Source organism: Solanum stenotomum, chromosome 2 (genome assembly GCF_019186545.1).
Source record: "Solanum stenotomum isolate F172 chromosome 2, ASM1918654v1, whole genome shotgun sequence".
NCBI classification, from domain to species: domain Eukaryota; kingdom Viridiplantae; phylum Streptophyta; class Magnoliopsida; order Solanales; family Solanaceae; genus Solanum; species Solanum stenotomum.
In genome coordinates, this window is record NC_064283.1 from 48,223,770 (window position 1) to 48,245,090 (window position 21,321).

General features: G+C 34.4%; 2 protein-coding genes and 2 pseudogenes across 3 annotated transcripts in view; 2 read left to right on the forward strand and 2 right to left on the reverse strand.

Annotated features, from left to right (window-relative positions):
* The window catches only part of LOC125857072 (ATP-citrate synthase alpha chain protein 2), a 1,178,350-nt gene that overhangs the window by 564,719 nt on the left and 592,310 nt on the right, over window positions 1-21,321 (reverse strand). The window lies entirely within an intron of this gene.
* Window positions 1,841-21,321, reverse strand: part of LOC125857075 (probable lipid phosphate phosphatase 4) — a 37,155-nt gene continuing 17,674 nt past the window's right edge. The window contains exons 7-8 of the mRNA XM_049536745.1: window positions 2,089-2,148; window positions 1,841-1,990 (exon numbers count right to left, since the gene is read on the reverse strand). Of these exons, the coding sequence (XP_049392702.1) occupies window positions 1,911-1,990; window positions 2,089-2,148 (140 nt within the window). The 3' untranslated portion in view covers window positions 1,841-1,910. The remainder of the gene's footprint in view (window positions 1,991-2,088; window positions 2,149-21,321) is intronic.
* On the forward strand, window positions 4,551-5,247 carry LOC125854571 (uncharacterized; annotated as a pseudogene).
* On the forward strand, window positions 16,315-19,359 carry LOC125854573 (uncharacterized; annotated as a pseudogene).

Sequence of the window (21,321 nt, forward strand, 5' to 3'; positions counted from 1 at the left end):
CTCAGGACTTATAACTTGAAGGTACCACTCCTCTCAAAGATACTCAACTTATGGAGTTCATGTCGATAATGGGCATTAACGAATCGACTCGAGGGTCTACATAACAACATGGAACTCATGGATACAACTCTTCCTATTCTCATACTTACTTTCTTAGAACTTAGTTCAAATCGATAGTTGATCTTAAATGATTCACAATTAACTCAAATGATTTCTTGAACTATACTCTTAACTCTCTCTTGAATGTGAATTATGAATTCAAGAGTTATGGTTCATGATATGAAGGATCTTGTGATGCTAAAGTAGACTCACGAATACATTCTGCTCATCCTCATACTCACTTGCTCGAGTCTTGAAACAAGTTATTAGAAATTGTAGAAGACTCCTCAAAAGGACTCAAAGGGACTTTCTCAAAATGTTCAAAAGAACTCTCATGACTTAACTTTTAGCTCTACCTTGACTTTGAATTATGAATTCAAGGTTATGAATGATTTCTAGGTGTTTAAAAGTAGCTTAGAGTAGTTAGAATCGAAAGGGAGTGAAGGTACACTTTAAAAGAACTCAAACGGAGCAACCGACTGCAAACTGGACGGGGCAGGCGACCCTGGCACACTAAGTGGCACGGGGCACCATCCCCTAAACTACAAAACATAATTTCGGGGGCACTGGCTGGTGCGACGCGCTAGGCCCCAACCCAGAAAACCCGACGAATTTCTTTTCTCATTTTCTCACCCTAACTAGCCTAGAATCGAATGGTTTCTTCCCCAATCACTTGGATTTGATTACTTAACATAAGTACACTCTAATCTACTCAATAAACCCCTCAAAACACTCACTTTCATCTCAAGAAATCATCAAAACCCCAACACAACAAGATTTAGGATGAATTTCAAGAACACTTCGCAAGAACTCATCAAGAACTCTAATCTTTAAACTTCAAGAATGAAATTGCGCTGAAAATAACATGATTGGCATGTGGGTGACCAAACCCAACACTATGGAAGATTACATACCTCTTAGGGATTAAACCCATGGCGAAAATCCACAACAAAACTCAAGAACCTCGACAAACGCTTTGATCCTCTCCTCTTTTCTCCTATTTTCCCTTCTTCTCTTCTTGAGAAATGAATCTGATTGGGTAAGGAAAAGACCAAAATACCCCTTACTGTTTTCGGGTAACTTTCCTTAACTGGACAGCCTGACTTCAAAAGGGTATATCTTAGTCATCCGACCTCGAAACTTAGCAAACTCGGTGGCGTTGGAAAGATAATTCAAAGACCTTTCATTTTCCATCTCATGGCACACCTTACTCATCATGTACTGACAGTTATGGTCGTTTTAATTTGACCCAAATCTTAGAAGAACTTAGGAAGGACTTGAATGAACTCTCTTTAGTTCTTCTTGAAACTTAAGGTGCTATATCTAGTGACCTTAACACTCAATAAATTTTAAATTCCTCGATAAAATCCTACTTACAACAAAGAATGGTTTGAATCTTAACTCAAAAAATTTGTGGGGTGTTACAGTAAGCTTCAATATGAAGCCTTAATTCTTTGGAACCCAACAGTAGGAGTAATCTCTTTCATCTTATTTAGATGTAGATAAAAATATACAACAAGACTATGTTTTGTAAGAGTGTGAGCCTTTTTTTTGTCCCATACAAAATGAGGAGGTAATGAACATTGTTACCTCTATATTGTACAACTCTTTTGATATATAGATATGACTTCAGACTAAGCCAACATAAGCTAGACTAAACTAAAAGAAGAGTACACATGTTTAGATAATGTATTTGCTCTTTCGACGAGGCTATGGAGATCTGAATTCAGTATCTCCTTCCATCGCCATCAACATCTTGCATTACTGTTCATGCCTGGATAATGAGGGTTGCCTCTAGTACTCTCGTTGCATTACACAATGTCAATTCCTATTGATGTAGAGTGCAATTCAATATTTTCTCTCATTTTGATAGATGCATGAGGTGCCCACCCTGTTATCATCGAAAAATGAACAATATTTAGAAAATAACTAGTATCGTTGACATTGAACAAAGAGATTCATTCTGTTTTCAGAGAATTGAGGTTGTACCGTTGATATCATGAGGGAATGGAAAGAAAAGCAGGTAGCATAAAGAGGCAACCACACTTCCTATACCGAAAAAACACTGAGATGTTTAGCTACACTATTTCTCAGAACAACATAGTCAGAATTTGATAATTATAAGGCGCGAGTATTGATAGTGTAATGTTTTTTCACACTATTAGTTCATTTGAAGGCCAACTACATGAAATGTCTATAGTGGTTAACCTACTACTTGATACTAATAGTATACTTCTATATTATCAATTTGAAAACTTATCAAAGTAGTGAATCCATACAAGCATTGGATAGGAATGTTGAACCAACCTATAATGGATCCAGCGAATACATCTGTCCAGTGATGCCAATAGTCATCAATTCGAGAAATTCCGACTAATGCAGCAAAGAGTAAAGGAAGCAGAACAATACAGAGTTTTGCAACATGGCCTCTTCTGTCAAAAGCCTTCACTTTTCCACACAAGTACCACGAGAGGAAAGCAAGGCTAGCAAATGACCCTATATTTGGACAAGCGTAAACTTATAAACAAGTAGAAAACAAACAAAAACAAAGAAACTAAGAATAAATGAACACTACTAACATGAGGTATGCCCACTGGGAAAGATTTTATATCCTTCTTTCACAACTTTAGGGTCTCCATGAATTAATATCCCCATTAGGTTGAAAGGCCTGCATGTGAATTTAATAAGGTATCTTAATGCAAATTTGTTTAAGAGTTGATGTCAAACTTTTCGAGTTAAATGTTATGTTATGGCATACTCAAAATAACACACACACGGTATAAAAGAAGAAAAATGAACACTTTTTATATGTTCTAAGACAACACAAAGAGAAAATAAATAACTATGATGAAAGCAAGCCAATACAATCTCATGAACTCTCGAACTCTTAGGCCGTGTCTTTTCTAATTACCCCCATTGCCATAAACAGTAAAAGTTGAATTTTTGCGCCTAGCACAGACCTCGATAACATAGTATCCACTTATAGGTTGAATCACAGGCCTTTTGAGTTGAATCATATTTTGGACTACATGAAAGAATATCCTAAGTTCAAGCCATAATGTTATGTGAAAGTGTAAGAAGGAGACACACCTCGATTCCATAGGGGAAGCACCTATAGAAAAAATTTGGGAGTGGACGACCAACAACATCTTTGATGCTATCGGTGATTACTGCAGTCACTAGAACAGAATACAGGATGCCTAGATTTACAAGCAAAATGCCATCAATTTCATAGTATTAACTACAATGAAAATCCAAAAATTGAAAAATAGTTTTTTCCTAAATAAACTTCAAATAAAACTCACCCAATATGGCATGATGCAAATCATATACATCCCTCCTGTATTGATAGTAAATGAGAAATACCGTGCATTGTAGAATTACTGCAAATATTTGTTATAGTGGAAAAATAATCAAAAAAAGAAGGGGTAAATAAAACCTCAGAAAATGAATACTCATCTCTACCACAACACAAAAGATTGTACTTAATATAGGGACTATAATCATTTGAATGCACGAGAATTATTGAGTTTTTAAACCCAAAAAACAATGGCGGATTCAAGATTTTCATTCAGGGTGTTTGAAAAATAAAAACATAAAACATAATAATGTAATCCAGTAGAACCAAACCCTTGGACGTTAGGGTGGATTTCAAATATCTTGAATTACCGAACTAACCTTTTGCACGTTGTTCAGGGAATTCACAATTTCTATATAATCTACCCTATATACAATATAATATGGTAACCGTGTCAATTTATTATTTAACGAAATATTATGGTAACCGTGTCAATTTATTAGTTAAGGAAACATTCTGTTAAGCGTGTCAATTTATATTACCGTTATTGGATGCGCTTAACCCTCAACCATTTATCTCCTCTCTCTATATATATAATATATGATATGTGTTTGTTTAACAACTAAATTCATATTTGCAGCTCTCTTTTCTTCATTCTGCAAAACCCCAACTTAATCTTGTTTCTTGGCTGTTACTATAAAGAAGCAAAATTTTACTTTTGTTTCTCTGTTTGTTGTTATCAATTCTGGTTTTGTTGCTCATTCGGATCCTGCTCTGTTTCTCACACATGCTCAATACATTGATGATGCTGCTTCTCTGTTTCCCACAAATCGTCATCTTTCACAACCCCACAATCATCGGTCAAGAAATTTAATAAGTTTCCTATTCGAATAAGGTTGAGTTTTCCAAAAATAAAATTATAACTCCAATTAGTTTCCTATTCGAATAAGGGTTAAGTTTTCCAAAATAAATTACAACTCCAATTAATAAGGTTCACTTTTTCAAATTTATATTTACAACTACAATTAGTTTCCTACACAAATTAGGAAATATACTCTCTCTATATATTTTCTTGCTTTAAAATATTTCTCCATCTTCTTCTCTCTTTTTGTATCATTTTAGTTGGAATTCACATTATTTATAACTTATGGGGATGAAATATATGGATGAAGATCTCATAAGGTGTTTAACGAAATTCATTCGTGGAATGCCTATTGAATACAATGATATTCCGTATATGAACTTATACGGTAAAAAAGAGCCAGCAGAATTATTCCAAAATTTAGGTAATGATCATGTAAACTATTTCTTTACTCAATTGAAGAGAAAAATCATCAAAGGTAAAAACTTCAACAAATCAATTGTTGGAGGTCACAAATGGAAAGGACGAGACAATAGTAAAGAAATTTTGGACAAGGAAAGATCACGAATTGGGTATAAGAAAACTTTTCGTTCTGATGAAGAAAGTAGCAGTGAAGATAAAAGAAAGTGTATACTGGATTGTGAAAGAATACTGTCTTGATAAAACTACAATGGATGTATTAAGAGAACGCGGAGAAATCAGACATGAAGACTCTATTGTGTGTTTCATTACAAAAACAGTCAGTTTATGTAAAAATCATCAAGATATTCCTATAACAATCTAGAATGTAGTTCCTGATTGTGTCTCAAATTCGTCGAGAGATCATGATGGATGGTTGTATGCTGCAAAAATTTGACAGCTACCATCATTGGATGAACCATTTAAAGTCTTGACTGATGAAGAATTGGATTACTTTGATACGCCTGATCTTGAATATCCACACGCATACATATTCTCGCATACATATGAGAATAAGAAATTATTCTAGTGCTACATTTATTTTAGTTACTTTAATTTGTAGAATTAAATTATCAAATATTTCTATTGTTATTTAATGGATTTCATCTATTTTTTAACTAAATATTTTTTTTGGTTCCGTATCCACATTGGAGCCCGACTAAATCTAAATTTGCGTCAAAAAGTAAAACGCTCCCTCCGTATCCAAGGAGTTTCGAATCTAAAACCTTTTGATATATAGATTGATACCAATTTAATTTTCTATTTTATTTTCCTTATTTGCAGTATATATGTATGTGAAAAAATTGAGTTCGGAGCCAAAAGGACCACTTTTTTCTTTCAAAATGCATAAAGGGCCATTGAAATTTTTTTAATACCAAATTGGACAATTCGATGCTAGGGCAGCGATATCCTTTCTCAATTTTAACACCGTTAACAGTGTTTGGCTGATTTTATTATTTTTTTCCATAAAAAAAAAATTCTTATCTTTCAATTTGTTTCTTAAAAAAACGAAGTTGCGGTAGGGTAAGCGGCATACTTAATTTTATTTTTAATTATTTGTGTAGTTGAGTAAGATTATGTATTCTATTTATGAAGTAATAAAAAGTCCCTATTAATATTTGATACCCCTTTTTAAAGGAAAAAAAGACATTTTCCTTTTTTTTTAAAAACGAACTTAGGACATTATAAACTTGGTTTTTTATGCAGGCCTAACTCAATTATCCTTAATGTCATAAGTTTGAAGTAATATAAATATTGATATATATATTTAAAATCATAATTTTATCATTTTTGTTTTTTAAAATAGTTTTATGTTCGATCAATTTATATGACATAAAATGAAACTCAAAAAATAAATGTATGTTTCTTACAATGTCGGCAGTACAATATAAGAGCTTCCTTAAAACAAAACTACATGTCTATTTTGCTATTATTAGTGCATTAATCATTATGTTCCCTTTGTCCTACAAAATTTTAATTAGTTGGAAAAATTCCCTTGATGTTACTTAGCTTCATGTCATTGATTCAATTATCCAAAAAGTCTCCTATTTTCTCTTATGTTGAATAATAATTTGCTTCATATACAGTTAAATTTCTTCATACGTGGTTTGATTTATATTTTTATTAAAATAGAAAATTGTTATTATTGGGAATATAAAATATAATATAACATAAAAAAATTAGTGACCAAAAAATTGACTATTAATATATTATTACAGAAAATGGATTTTATAAAAAAAAAAAGATTTAATGTGTGACTATTAACCAAAAAAACCGTGCTACAATTGGGAAGAAAACAAACGGATATTTTTTTTTCTCCCTAGGTCAAGCCTTCGACGACGTAACATAATTTAAAGGTGTACCCAATTATAAATTATGGCAACAAAGAATATGGGAGGGAAAAAAATCAGTTATCAGCAACGAATCATCAACATAAAGGACTTTTTGTGCAAAAACACCTGAAACCCCCATTCACCCCTCTAGGTTAATTTAATTTAATAAAGCAAAACAAGAAATAATGGGAGATGTAGCTTGGAGTTTTGGCGAAGATGGTATTAATTGGGCTTATTTTATTTTCCTTGTCGTATTTCATATTCAGGAAAAATTCAGTTTTTTCTTCTTATTGTGGAAATGGAGGGAAGGCAAAGGTCCGTAGGACGACAACCATCAGTATTAGCTGACTGGTTACGAGGATCATATAGACTGAAAGCTGGATCGAGTTTTAAAGCGTGATTATGGCGGAATGGAATGTGCCCTATCCCGCGAAGGAGAGGAGCCTGTCATGTAAGGAATTTAGGTCAAAACTACGCTCTTTCAGCCGGTTTAGTATAGTAGCGTGGATCCTGTGGATAAAATTATGTATATCATGAGTGAATTCTTTGTATTGATTAATGGTGCACCAACGGGATTCTTTGGAGCACAAAGGGGCCCAGAAAGGAGGATCCTCTATCCCGTTAATCCCTTTTATACAGACGTCATTTCACAAAATCGTCATCATTTATTCAGGCAGGAGACCAACTATACTTATTTTTTACTTCTTAAACTTGGGGTACGGGAAGGGGAAACAGGAAAGGTGATTACAAAGTGGGGAATCGAACGCTCATCAATAATGTTAAAGTTCACATAGCCTACCAACTGTGCTACTAAGCTTCCCCGACCAACTATATATACTTGATAAAACTCACATATATAAGGCATAACTAACTTGAAAATATAAAAATTTTGAAGAAAATTAAACATGGGGTACCTGCTCCTTTCTGAGGTTTCTAAGATTCAACGAGTGGTCCTCATTTAACATATCTTGGTTGCCTTCAGTATTTCGAAGTTCCCCCCTGATGTTCTCTTTTGATATATAGTATGACTTCATACTAAGCCAACATAACCTGGATTAAACTAAAAGAAGAGTACAATGTTAAAATCGTTCAACATCAGCCTATTTTTTCTAGTCAGACTAAGTATTGGCAGTAGCTATATTCTAGTTAGTTGTTACTTTGTTATTTTGTTAGCACATAATGCTTTTGCTAGTTTGTAGTACTGCAGATTTCTTTTCCTAGAGTTTAGGGAAATTGGTTTACTGAAATTAAGTAGTTATTTAGTGGGTTTAGGATTCCTAATATTCTGTAAGTCTATATTACCTTCTCAACGTATTGAACAAAGTAAGCAACTTTTCCCTGCAAACTGTTTTCAATTTTTGTTTCTTCCTTTCTTTCCCTGTTATTTCTGTGTTGATAACTGAGCTTTCCATCGTGTTAAATTCAACATTTGGTATCAGAGCAATGAATGACCTTCAAGTAGTTGGTGGAATAAAAAATCTCAATAACCAGAATTATAATACATGAGAAACATGTATAATGTCTTATATGTAAGGTCAAGATCTCTGGGAAGTTTTCAACGGAAGCGAAGTTGAACAACCAGAGGCAGAGTATGCAAATGGAACATTGCGAAAGTGGAAGATCAAAGCAGGAAAAGCAATGTTTGCGCTCAAACCAACAATTGATGAAGCTGTGTTGGAGCATATTTGTGATGCTAAAAGGCCAAAAGAAGCATGGGATACACTTGTTGCACTCTTCTCAAAGAAGAATAACAAGACTCTGAAAAGCCTCATAGCATTTATAATATAAGACATATGAAATAGTGTGGAATTTAAAACTTTTCTTTAAATCCATAGAATCGAATTATCAGTTAAAACAACGGAAGTCTACTAGTCTCACATGGCCATCTAAAAACATCTTGAGTCAAAACTAGGGTCACAACCCTTACAATAGAAAGTCTAATAAATGTCTAGTACAATGAAGAAATGAAATGACAATAAAACATTTGTCCTCGGATCCATGAGGACATACCACAAACTTGATGACTAGTCAACTCAAGCTTGAACTTAGGAGAAATCAACTCAATTGCGGAACCTACACTTTGTAGAAAAATAGGAGAAATATGGGTTAGCACACAAAAATGTACTAAGTATGATAGCCATGCAAAAACCATGCTTAAAAAGACATTTTATTTGTAAATCATGCTAAATGCCAATTTTGAGAAATGTCATTACCATAAGTATAAGAGACATAATATACAAGCATAATCATCATACAAGTCATTTCTTCACATTAGAAAATTCACCTCAAGAAACCCTAAGCTATACTTGTGCAATGTGAGAATAGCATCCCATACTACTATTCCCACCAAGTACCACTTTGAGGTCACTTTAGATGAACTTACCATTCTTCATTAGTCATCTTCAATCAATAATCATGCATAAGGAACACATACATTTCATAAGTCATGACAAGGAAAGTAACTCATAATACAATCCAAGTAAAACATGCATCATCACATTAAGCATATATGTCAACATTCTTCATTAGCTTCATTAAGAGCACTTTATTTCATTAGACATTAAAACATTGGAGAATCACACCATAACCCTCTCAAAGCCTACTCGTGCAATGCATGAATGGCATCCCATACTACCACCCACACTTCATAGAACCTCTCAAGTAATTATAGCGCGTATCTCACATGATGGGACTAAGCATTAACCGTCATAGACCATGATAGCAAATCATGGAATCTGGTGTCATATCCCTACACCGTAAAGAGGTGATCTACCTGCCTAGGGTATAACCGGTAACATTTTAGCTTAGGTGGATCCATTAGCTAATAACTTATGCGGGCACATAGTTATGGGATAAAAAAGATGTTCATTGAAACCCAGCCTAAGGTAGGGAGAGCTTTCATCTTACCATATCCTCTTGGTACTTAGCCTCCATTCCCATAGAGTAGTTCATTTTCGTTAACATTATTAAACTTAAGAGGGCTACTACCATTACATCTACCAACTCAAGGTACATTTACACATTAAATGACCACCACCATTAGGTCTACCGATTCAAGGTACATTACAAGGAGAGCTCATCGGATCTTCAAGAAAGGGCCACCACTATTAGGTGTACCAGTTCAAGGTTCATCATTTCACACATGAAAAGGCCACTACCATTAGGTCTACCAATTCATGGTTTATCATTCATTCATTCATTAATTCATTTATAGACTCCTCATGAAAGGGCCACCAACATTAGGTCTACCGATTCAAGGTTCATTAAGTCAAGATACATTAGCAACATAAGAAGAGGATACCTAAGCCTACCAATTCAAGATGCATCAATCAACATTACTTGAAGAAACCTTTCACATTCTATCATCATCATTCATAAGTGTCAAATTGATAATAACCTTTCAATAATAACACAATTTCATTCTAGGCATGATCATAATACTTGTATTGTAATCATATGTATATACTTCACATCACAATCATACATATATTCTTTATACTTTGCCCTTCAAGGCTATGAATCCATCTAAACCCAAACATCTAGAATACTACATTAGATAAGGGAAATATCATGATTCAATAACTAATTCAACATAGACATAACAATTCAACATGATCTCATAATCAATCAACCCAAATCACAAGCTTCCAATTTAGTATTTTGGGGGAAACATGGTTTCATAGGAGAATTCATCATTAATTCAGAAATTCATTAATAATTCATCACATATAAACCTTTGAAAACATTTTGGAATTGAAACCATGCTTGGATTGAAAACACTAGGTATTTTGGGGGATTTTGGAAACTTGAAATCATCTTTTGAAGGGGCTACTTGGGTGGAAACAAACCAAAGATGAAAACTACCATACCTTAATGGATATTTCCTCAAAATTTGAGAAGAAATACTTTGGTTCTTCAAGCCCTAGCCTCCACTCCTTTTTCTTCTTCAACGGAGGTTTCTAGAGAGAGATATATTGAGAGGGAAGAACTTTGGTTTTGATTTGGGTATTTCAGAATAATGGAGTAAAATAGGTGTTTAAAGACTTAAAACCATTTATTTATGTGAAATAAAACAATTAAAAACAACCCCATTAATTAACTAATTGATTTGGAAATTACCAAATGACCCTCAACTAGGCAGCCCGTCCCAGGGACCACGCCCTCTTTCACAGCTCGTCAAAGGTACCATGGCTCGTGGTGGTGCCCGTGGTCCCTTGACCAGTGACCCTCCTCAACTTGGAAAGACTTCATGATCCTAAGGCAAGACAACGAGACCCTCCACGATCTGTAGTCAAGACCACGAGTCATGGTGGAGGTCGTGGTTCCTAGGCAGTAGCTATGGCTTGGAACCTTGGCCTCCACAATGCCAAGGCAAGACCATAAGACCTTCCACGATCCGTGGTCAAGACCACGAGTCGTGGTTGAGGTCGTGGTTCCTAGGCAGTGGCTAGGCCTCAAGGCCTTGCTTCCCACATGCCTAAGGGACCTTCACGAGTCCCTTCACGGACCGTGGTCAAGACCACTGTTCATGAAGGTGGTCGTGATCCTTGGGCAGTGCTTGGCCAAGCTTGGGGCAGCCTTGGCTTTTGGCTTAGGCTTGCCCCTTTTTGGCTTGACACTCGACCTTGCAACTCTCAACCAACCCTTAGAAGGTCTTCTAAACTACGGGGTCTAGCATGTACCTTGACGTTTAACCACTAAACCCCTTGACCTTTGACGTTAACCCTCACGTTTAGGCTCTAGTTCAGCCTACTCATTTCCGAGGTGTTACATAATTCAAGGTTACTGATAGCTCATATTGGTAAGATGCCAGCCTCTCTTTAACAAGGTATCAATCAAATACCACTTTAGAATGTCTATCATGTTCCAGGTATGAGGAAAAACTTACTTTTAGTGTCACAATTAACATCTGGAAACTATGTCTTGTTTGGTCCTGATAATGTGAGGATTTATCAAGATCTCAAGAACTTAGAAAATCCAATTATGAAGGGGCGTAGATTAGAGTCCATTTATGTGATGTATGTAGAGTTTGCATATGTAGAAAAGATAACAAATAATGAGACAACTGATTTGTGGCATATGAGATTGGGTCATGTGAGTTATTCCAAGAGAAGTGTTATGTTGAAGAAGTTAATGATCAAGGGTTTTCCTCAACTTGAAGTAAGAGCAGACATCGTTTGTTTAGGATGCCAATTCGGTAAAGCTCACCAGTTGCCGTTTGTAGAGTCCAAATTTAAAGACTATGAATCATTACAATTAATTCATTCTGATGTGTTTGGACCGGTCAATCAATCATGAATTGGTGGAATAAAGTACATGGTGACCTTTATTGATGATTTCTCTAGGTATGTTTGGGTTTTCTTTATGAAAGAAAAATATGATTCTTCTTCTAAGTTTAAACAGTTTAAGGAAACAGTTAAGGGAGAACTGGGAAAGAAAATTTGTTGTTTAAGAACAGATAACGGAGGGGAATACAACTCAGTTAAGTTCTCTCAATACCTAAGGAAATGCGGAATTCGCCATCAATATACTTGTGCCTACACACCACAACAAAATGGCATTGCAGAGAGGAAGAATAGGAATTTAGCAGAAATATGCCGCACTATGTTACATGCCGAGAATGTCCCAGGAAGATTTTGGGCAGAAGCAATGAGGAATGCGTCATATGTCCTCAACAAACTTCCTCAACAAAGGTTAGGTTTTCTTTCAGCTTTTGAGAAGTTGTGGAATATGAAAGCTAATGTCAGTTATTTGGAGTATTTGGATGTGTATGCTATGTTTTTATAGCTGATCAGTTATGTAGAATATTGGACAAGAAAGCTGTTAAATGCATTTTTATAGGCTATGATAATCAAAGAAAAGGGTGGAAATGTAGTGACCCTACAACTGTAAGGTGTTATACATCACGACATGTTGTATTTGATGAAACCTCTTCATGGTGGTCTACGAAAAAGGAGATATTACCAAACCAAACTGATCTAAAAAATAAGTTGCAAATTACTTATTTTCGATCAAGTGAAGACACCAATGTTGAACAAGGCGCAACTCATAATTTTGGGCAATCAATTGTTCACCAGCCAACATGTGAAGGCAGTGAAATAAATGAAGGAGAAGTACTAGTTGTTCCACAATCCGAGACGAGAAGGTCAGAACGGGTTCAGAGGCAAAACCACAAATATGCAATGCAGTAATAATATAAGAAGAATCTGGAAAAAAACCTAAAAGCTTTGAAGAAGCAGTTCAAAACATAGCATGGACCAGAGCAATGGAGGAAGAGATTGTCGCATTAGAACAAAATCAAACTTGGGAACTAGTACCGAAGCCAAAAGATGTGATACGTATATCATGCAGATGAGTTTATAAAATAAAACACCGCACAGATAGGTTGATCAAGAGGCATAAAGCTTGTTTCGTAGCTCGGGGATTTACTCAAAAATATGGTTTGGATGATGATGAAACTTTAGTCTAGGGACAAAGCTTACAACTGTGTGAGTCTTACTAGCACTTGTTGCTAGCAGGGATTGGAATTTGTGGCAGACGGATGTTAATAATGCATTTTTACATGGAGAGCTGGATCGGGAAATTTACATGGTTCAACCAATGGGTTTCCAGAATCAAAAGCACCCTGGGTATGTTTGTAAGCTGCGGAAGGCGCTCTATGGATTGAAGCAATCACCAAGGGCCTGGTACAGTAAAATTGTTGAATTTTTAACTCAAAGTGGCAATTTTATTACATCTGCAGATTAAAGTTTGTTCTTCAAAGTCGATGGAGGGAATCTATCCATAGTACTAGTATATGTTGACAACTTGATTATAACTGGCGATAATGAAGAAGAAATTGTTCAAACGAATGAAAATTTATGTGTGCGATTTCATATGAAAGAACTTGGACAGCTTAATCATTTTCTTGGTTTGGAGGTTGATCGTACTCAAGAAGGAATTTTTCTTTATCAGCAAAAGTATTCCAGAGACTTGTTGAAGAAATTTGGAATGTTGGAGTGCAAGCCAATTGCAAATCCAATTGAACCAAATGCCAAGATGTGTGCACATGAAGGAAAAGATTTAGAAGCTGTGACGATGTATCGATAATTGGTAGGTAGTCTGATTTATTGATCTCAGACTAGGCCTGATATTTCTTTTGAAGTTGGTGTGATGAGTCGCTACATGCACAAGCCAAAGAAGCGCCATATGGAGGTTGTTCATCAAATTCTAAGATATGTGAAAAGTACAATTCGTTATGGCCTCGTGTATAAGAAAGGTGAAGAATGCAAGTTGGTTGGTTACTGTAACTCGGACTATGCAGGAGACCATGACACTCATCATTCAACTACTGGCTTCATGTTTAAGCTTGGAGCTGGAGCAATTTCTTGGTGCAACAAAAGGCAGCCAACAATGTTGCTATCAAAAACAGAAGCAGAGTATCGAGAAAGCAGCAGTCGCAACTCAAGAAAGTATATGGCTTATGCGGTTGATGAAGGATTTACATCAACTAGTTGGCTATGCAGTTTCTTTGTACTGTGACAATCAGTCAGCGATTAATTTGGCTGAAAATCCTATTTTTCATGCAAGGACGAAGCATGTGGAAATACATTACCATTTCATTAAAGAAAAGGTGTTACAGGGAGAGATTAACCTGTAGCATATTAACACAGAGAAACAAATTACAGACTTGTTCACAAAAGGCTTAAGTGTCAATAAGTTTGAAAGTTTATGTTAGCAACTAGGCATAGCTAAGACTACAACTGATGTCGAGAGGAGGTGTAAAAATCGTTCAACATCAGCCTATTTTTTCTAGTCTGACTAAGTCTTGGCAGTAGCTATATTCTAGTTAGTTGTTACGTTGTTATTTTGTTAGCACGTAATGCTTTTCCTAGTTTGTAGTATTGCAGATTTATTTTCCTAGAGTATAGGGAAATTGGTTTACTGAAATTAAGTAGTTATTTAGTGGGGTTAGGATTCCTAAAATTCTATAAGCCTATATTAACTTCTCAGCGTATTGAATAAAGTATGCAACTTTTCCCTGCAAACTATTTTCAGTTTTTGTTTCTTCCTTTCCTTCCCTGTTATTTCTGTGTTGATTACTGAGCTTTCCATCGTGTTAAGTTCAACATACAAAGGTATAGATGTTACTTTTTCTCATTCGACGAGGCTATGGAGATCCGAATTCAATATCTCCTTCCATCTCCAACAACTTCAACATCTTGCATTATTGTTCATGCTTGGATAATGAGGGTTCCCTCACGTACTCTCGTTGGAGACTTAAGCCTATATCAATCCGAGAAATTCCAACTAATGAAGCAAATAGTAAAGGAAGCAGAACAATATAATACATAGTTTTGCAGCATGGCCTCTTGTGTCCAAAGCCTTCACTTTTCCAGCAAATGCCCTATATTTTGACAAGTTGTAAACTTATAAACAAGTAGAAAAACAACAAAATTGAAGAACAAATGAAAACTACTAACATGAAGTATATATGTCCACTGGGAAAGCTTTTATATCCTTGTTTCTCAATTTTAGCTTCAAAGGCCTACACATGAATTAAAATTTGTATAAGAGTTAACTGTTATGTTTAATAAGCTTTTATTTTTTTAGAATAAAAGGTTTTGCAGTGGCGAATCTAGAATTTTAAGTGGCTGCACCAAGAAGAGTTGGTATATAAAATTAAAAAAAATATCATAGTGGAATCAAACTTAGCCACAACAGATACAATATACAATTTTAAGTAAAAATACCATAGTGGAATCAAATCTGGCCACAACAGATACAATATACAATTTTAAGTACCCACATGCGACCACTACACCAAGCAGTTGCTTGTTGCCTAAGTGCTCACTGTTTATTTTTATACCTTTCGTTCAAATTTTTATAAAAAAAATATAATTAGTTTGATACGAGATTAATGGGTGTTCGAGTATCTGAAACCTTTCGTGGATCCGCCAAATGGTAACAACTTCAATGTGTTGATCATGATCATTATGAGGAATTCAATTCATGCCAAATGGTATATATGATTAGGTTATTAATGTACCTATTTTCCTCACTGACAAGATATCTGATTTTCATCACAAATATTGTATGCACTTTTACTTTCTTCATGATGATTTCGCTCGAGATAACTCAATAATATTTACTTTTGCTTATTTTGCTTTACAACTCACTATTATTTTAATTAATTATTTCGATTATTTTTATCACAAGTCATAAAGCATTAGTAAAATATTGTCTCATTTTAATAATCCGTATAATCTTGAACTTTAAACACAATTTTATTTGTTATACTAATTATAAATTTAAAGGTAAATAAATATTAAATTAAAATAATAAAAATTACACGCCAATAGTTACTACTATCATATGGAGTACTAAAACTAGCAAAATTTACAAATACTATTTGACCTCTACATATAAGTTTCTACTAATTTTCTTCTTTTCATAATTCTAGTCAAATCTAGCAAATAAATATTATTGGCAAACGCGTGCTGTTTTTGAGACATAAACTCAAATCAAGGGGCAGAAAAATATAACTCCAATTAGTTTCCTATTTGAATAAGGTTAAGTTTTCCAAAAATAAATTACAACTCCAATTAGTTTTCCATTCCAATACGGTTAACTTTTTCAAATTTATTTTTACAACTACAATTAATTTCCTACACAAATTAGGAAATATACTCTCTATATATATTTTCTTTGATTTAAAATATTTCTCCATCTTCTTTGTTTTGTATCTTTTAAGTTGGAATTCACATAATTTTCAACTTATGAGGATGAAATATATGGATGAAGATCTGATAAGGTGTTTAACGAAATTCATTCATGGAATGCCTATCGAATACCATGACATTCCGTATATAAACTTATACGGTAACAAAGAGCCAGCTGACTTATTCCAAAATTTAGGTAATGATCATGTAAACTATTTCTTTACTCAATTGAAGAGAAAAACGATTAAGGGTAAAAACTTCAACAAATCAATTGTTGGAGGTCCCAAATGGAAAGGACGAGACAATAGTAAAAAAATCTTGGACAAGGAAAGATCACGAATTGGGTATAAGAAAACTTTTCATTTTGATGAAGAAAGTAGCAGTGAAGATAAAGAAAGTGTATACTCGATTGTGAAAGAATAATGTCTTGATAAAACTACAATGGATGTATTAAGAGAACGCAGAGAAATCTGACATGAAGACTTTGTTGTGTGTTTCATTACAAAAAAGTCAATTTATTAGGGGTGTGTATNTGTCTTGATAAAACTACAATGGATGTATTAAGAGAACGCAGAGAAATCTGACATGAAGACTTTGTTGTGTGTTTCATTACAAAAAAGTCAATTTATGCAAAAATCATCAAGATATTCTTATAACAATCGAAATATTCTTCCTGATTTTGTTTGAAATTCACCGAGAGATCATGATGGACGATTATATTCTGCAAAAATTTGGCAGCTACCATTATTGGATGAACCGTTTAAAGTTGTCACACCCCGAGCCTACACCCTGGGCGTGACTGGCACTCGAGAACAATTGTTGGCCCCAAGCGAACCCTTGGCCTGGCTTAACTTATAGTGGAAGACTTAAATAATAGGAAATAGTCTCAAAGGACAACTCATGCAATATCTTTAAGAAATATTAATCTAGCCAAAATAGCAACTCAAGTCTTAACATATACAACTGAAAACGGAAAGACTAAAAAACTATAACTACTCATCTATGAAGCCTCTAAAACAATAAGGGATGTCGGGACAAGACCCTGATCATCCTAACAACCGAAATGCTAAAAATAAGATAATAAGGGACCCTCCGGAAAGCAATGAGACTCACTAACTGACTCTGAGTGCTCAACTGGATCAATGAGGTGCTGGATGCTGATCCTGGTTACCTGTGTCTGCATCATAAAATAATGTAGGCCAAATGTCATCAGTACATTGAATGCACGAGTATCTGAGGGGAAAACTAATCATAACATAAGCTTGAAAGGAATCTGAAAGTAACACTTACCTTAGCTTTTACTCAACTCATGAATACTCAATTCAAATGCGAAGTAAAAACAATAATAAAGGTGCAGTTTATATAAAACATTTAAAATAGTAGATGACAACTCAAGTTACGTATAAAGTAATATAATACTGTGGGAGTTTCTCTAAACAACAACCACCACTATGAGCCTAAGTGATGATACAATGTCTTGCCCATGCTGCCAGAACTGTGTTATACTTTGCCGTCATATAGAACGCCTTAACTAAGTGGATCGACTAGTCTATGCTAAAAAGCACTAAGGAATCATCTAAAAAGTATGATCCTTTCTACCCATGATGGCTACATGGTTTATGGAGACTTGAGTTATTATGAACTCGCATCCCCATATCGGTGCTCAATACTACTCCGAAAATATACTCAGTTCATATGTTTTAAAAACAAAACTCTTTCTTTGGTTTGATATAATTACTCAAAACTTAGCTTAAAAGCTCTCTTGGAAATTTGTGTTTCCTTTATTGCTCAAATGTGAAAATAATTTAACTCTTGGGAATATTTAGTTCCCGTATAATCTTTGAAGAAATGAACTCTACTCTTATTCTTTACTCAACTAAAAACTTAAGTGTTAAAAAGAAGTTAAAACGTTTGTAAAAGACTTTTGAAAAACTCTATGAACTTCTCTTGACTTGGCTCTTAACTTTCCTTGAATTGAATTTATGGATTGAAGGATTGTGATTTGTGATAGAAAAGATCTCATGATGTTTAGGAGTGTTTTTAGATAGTTAAACATGAGAAACGATCAAGAAATCATTGTCCGAAAACAAGTCCGCAATGCGGAGATGCATTTAAATATTTGATCGCGAAATTTATTTTTGAAATAGAGGAGTCCGCATCTTCTCCGCGACGCGGAGGTGATTTTTTTGCATTAGGGGAGCAAGTCCGCAACGCATACTTGCGTGCCAAAACTTGCTCGACTCTTTCCTTCTTCGTTTTCTCACCCCAATTCGCCTAAATCCAATTCTTTTTCTAAATCCCTCTATAGATTCAAATACCCAGTATATATACACTAGAATCTAACTCAAAAAAACTCTTAAATTGACACGATTCCATCAAGAACTCCACAATCCCATCAAATCTCAAGAACAAAAGCAAACTTCAAGAACATCATACTATCAACTTTCTAGAAACGAATTTGCTGAAACAAACATGATTGGCGCATGGGTGAATGAACCCAACGCTATGAAAGTCTCACATACCTCATGGGATTGGATCCTTGGCGAAATCCACAACTAAAATTGCACGATATTGACGAATCTTGAACCTTTCTTTTCTTTTCTCCTCTTTTCTCTTTTCTCCAAGCCCTAGCATGTTTTGGTAAATGCGTAAAACTGATTTAATTCAGATTTGACCCCACTTAAGCTCCTGAAAATGAAATAAAATAATTGGGTATGGAAAACACCACACTACCCTTCCAAAATCCGGATTAGACTTTCTTTATTTCAGCAACCCAACTTCAAATGGACATATCTCACTCATACGAACTTGGAATAACATAAACTCAACGGCGTTGGAAAGATAATTTCAAGATATTTCCTACGTTATCTAAAAGCACACCTAACTCATCCTAAGATATGAGTTATGGTCGTTTGAATTTGACCCAAAAACTCAACGTACCTTAACTTAACAAATTTCCAGATTTTTCATTCTTTCCTAAAATGACTCTTTCCAATTCTAACTCTTTCTAGTCCTTTCAAATAGCGAGATGTTACAAAAGCCTTGACTGATGAAGAATTGGATTACTTTGATACGCCTGAATATCCACACGCATATATAGGAGAATAAGAAATTTTTCTAGTGGTAATTAGTAGTACATTTATTTTAGTTACTTTAATTTCTAGAATTAAATTATCAAATATTTCTATTGTTATTTAATGGATTACATCTACTTTTAAACTAAATATTTGTTTTGGTTTCGGTACCCACATTGAAGCCTGACTAAATCTGAATTTGTATCCCTCCGTATCCAAGGAGACTCGAATCCGAAACCTTTTGGTATACAGATTGACACCAATTTAGTTTTCTATTTTATTTTCCTTATTTGCAGTAAGTATGTACCCGAAAAATTTGCTGGATCAGTTTTTTTTTTTCCATTTTTTTAAACGACCAATTCTATTTTTTTATGCCTTTTTTGTTTAATTAAATTCATTGTTCAAGTCAAGACTTCGAAAATTGGTAAACAATCACCCCCAAATTCCAAGAAAATTCAAGTTAAATATTTTCTCCATCTCAAAATATTTGTCAACACTTTGTCAAGTTTCATTTTTTAATATTAAACTACATGAGCTTATACTAGTATTCTAAGATAAAAACAAAAATTTAAATCATATTGAGATGAGAAGAATTAAAATTCTAGTACTTTTATAGAGTTTTGAATATAAATTTTAATTTAACGTTATTTAACTCCAAAAATTAATCAAATTGACTTTAAAAAATAAAATATGATAAATAATTTGGGACGGGAGATGTTTTCTTAGACGGTTGTAGCAACTCGTCCCAACAATTCATTGTCCGTTTTTCATCCTGCAATATTTTCCATCTTTTTCCGACCAAAAATAAATGTACACAATAATGTTAACAAGTGTAATTGGATTAAGAATGCACTATTGTAAGGATCCAAATATCTTAAACCAACAAAAAAAATTAACTTGGGGTCTCCCAATAATTGTAACTAAGAGGTAGAAAATTGAAAATTCGAAAGGAAAAATAAATGGTACTTGCATTTTGCTGCAATGTTTGGAGTTATATATATACAGAGAGCTATATTTCATGTCGAAGGTATTGAGACCGATTAAACTCGTTGATTGTATATTATATCATCCACTACTACTTGTTTTAATATAAACATCTGATTTGATTATTTTTAAAAATTTATGGTGATAATTTTTTTGTTAGAAAATTTCAATGTGACATGTTTGAAAATTTTCAAAGATTAAAGAAAAAAATATTAGTTAATATGCTAAAAGTGTTCTTATAACCATTTAGAAAGGTGTTACCCAATTTTAGAGAGAAAGAAAAATAATATAGATATAAGGTGGTGTGGATCCTTGAGTTGTGATTTTTGATTGTCTATTAAACTGTTGGGCTTGAGGCCGTAAGCTTGGATTGGCAGGAGTTCCAGGTTAGTACTCTCGTGGTGTGACGGGTATCCTACCCGGATCTGTGTGTATGGCATGATTTGATTGTGATAGTATTTTTGAGGATTTATTACTTGAACGATTTTCAACGGAAATGACTTGGTTTGTGAATTGAATTTGTTCTTAATGAGTTGGAAGTTCTTGAAACCCAGTTTGCCCTAAAACCCCAACTTTTCTTGATTTACACACCTTTCAAAATGCTTTTGCTCTAATGATCTCGATATACCATTCCAGGCGGCCTATTGGCTTAGGCTCAGGCTATAATCTATCATTTAGATTTACATTGTTTATAATCTCGAAGTATCATCTCAGACGGTCCGTTGATACATATATCGTAATTATGGGTAAGCTCGACGAGTCATTGCGGGCGGTCCGTGAATACATCTATCCGGATTATTGACATTCAGTTAAGCTTGAGGTATCATTCTAGGCGGCTCAATGTTTCTTGCGTTCTTATGGCTCTTCCTACTTGAAGTTTTACATTGTATCATCGTGTGAGTTGGCCTTTGACTATATTGATTGTCTTGTGGTTTGTGTGTAACTTGTGATTGAAACTTGCTATTTTCTGCTTGTTCTCTATCATAAGGTTAGTGTGTCTTAGCTCCATTCA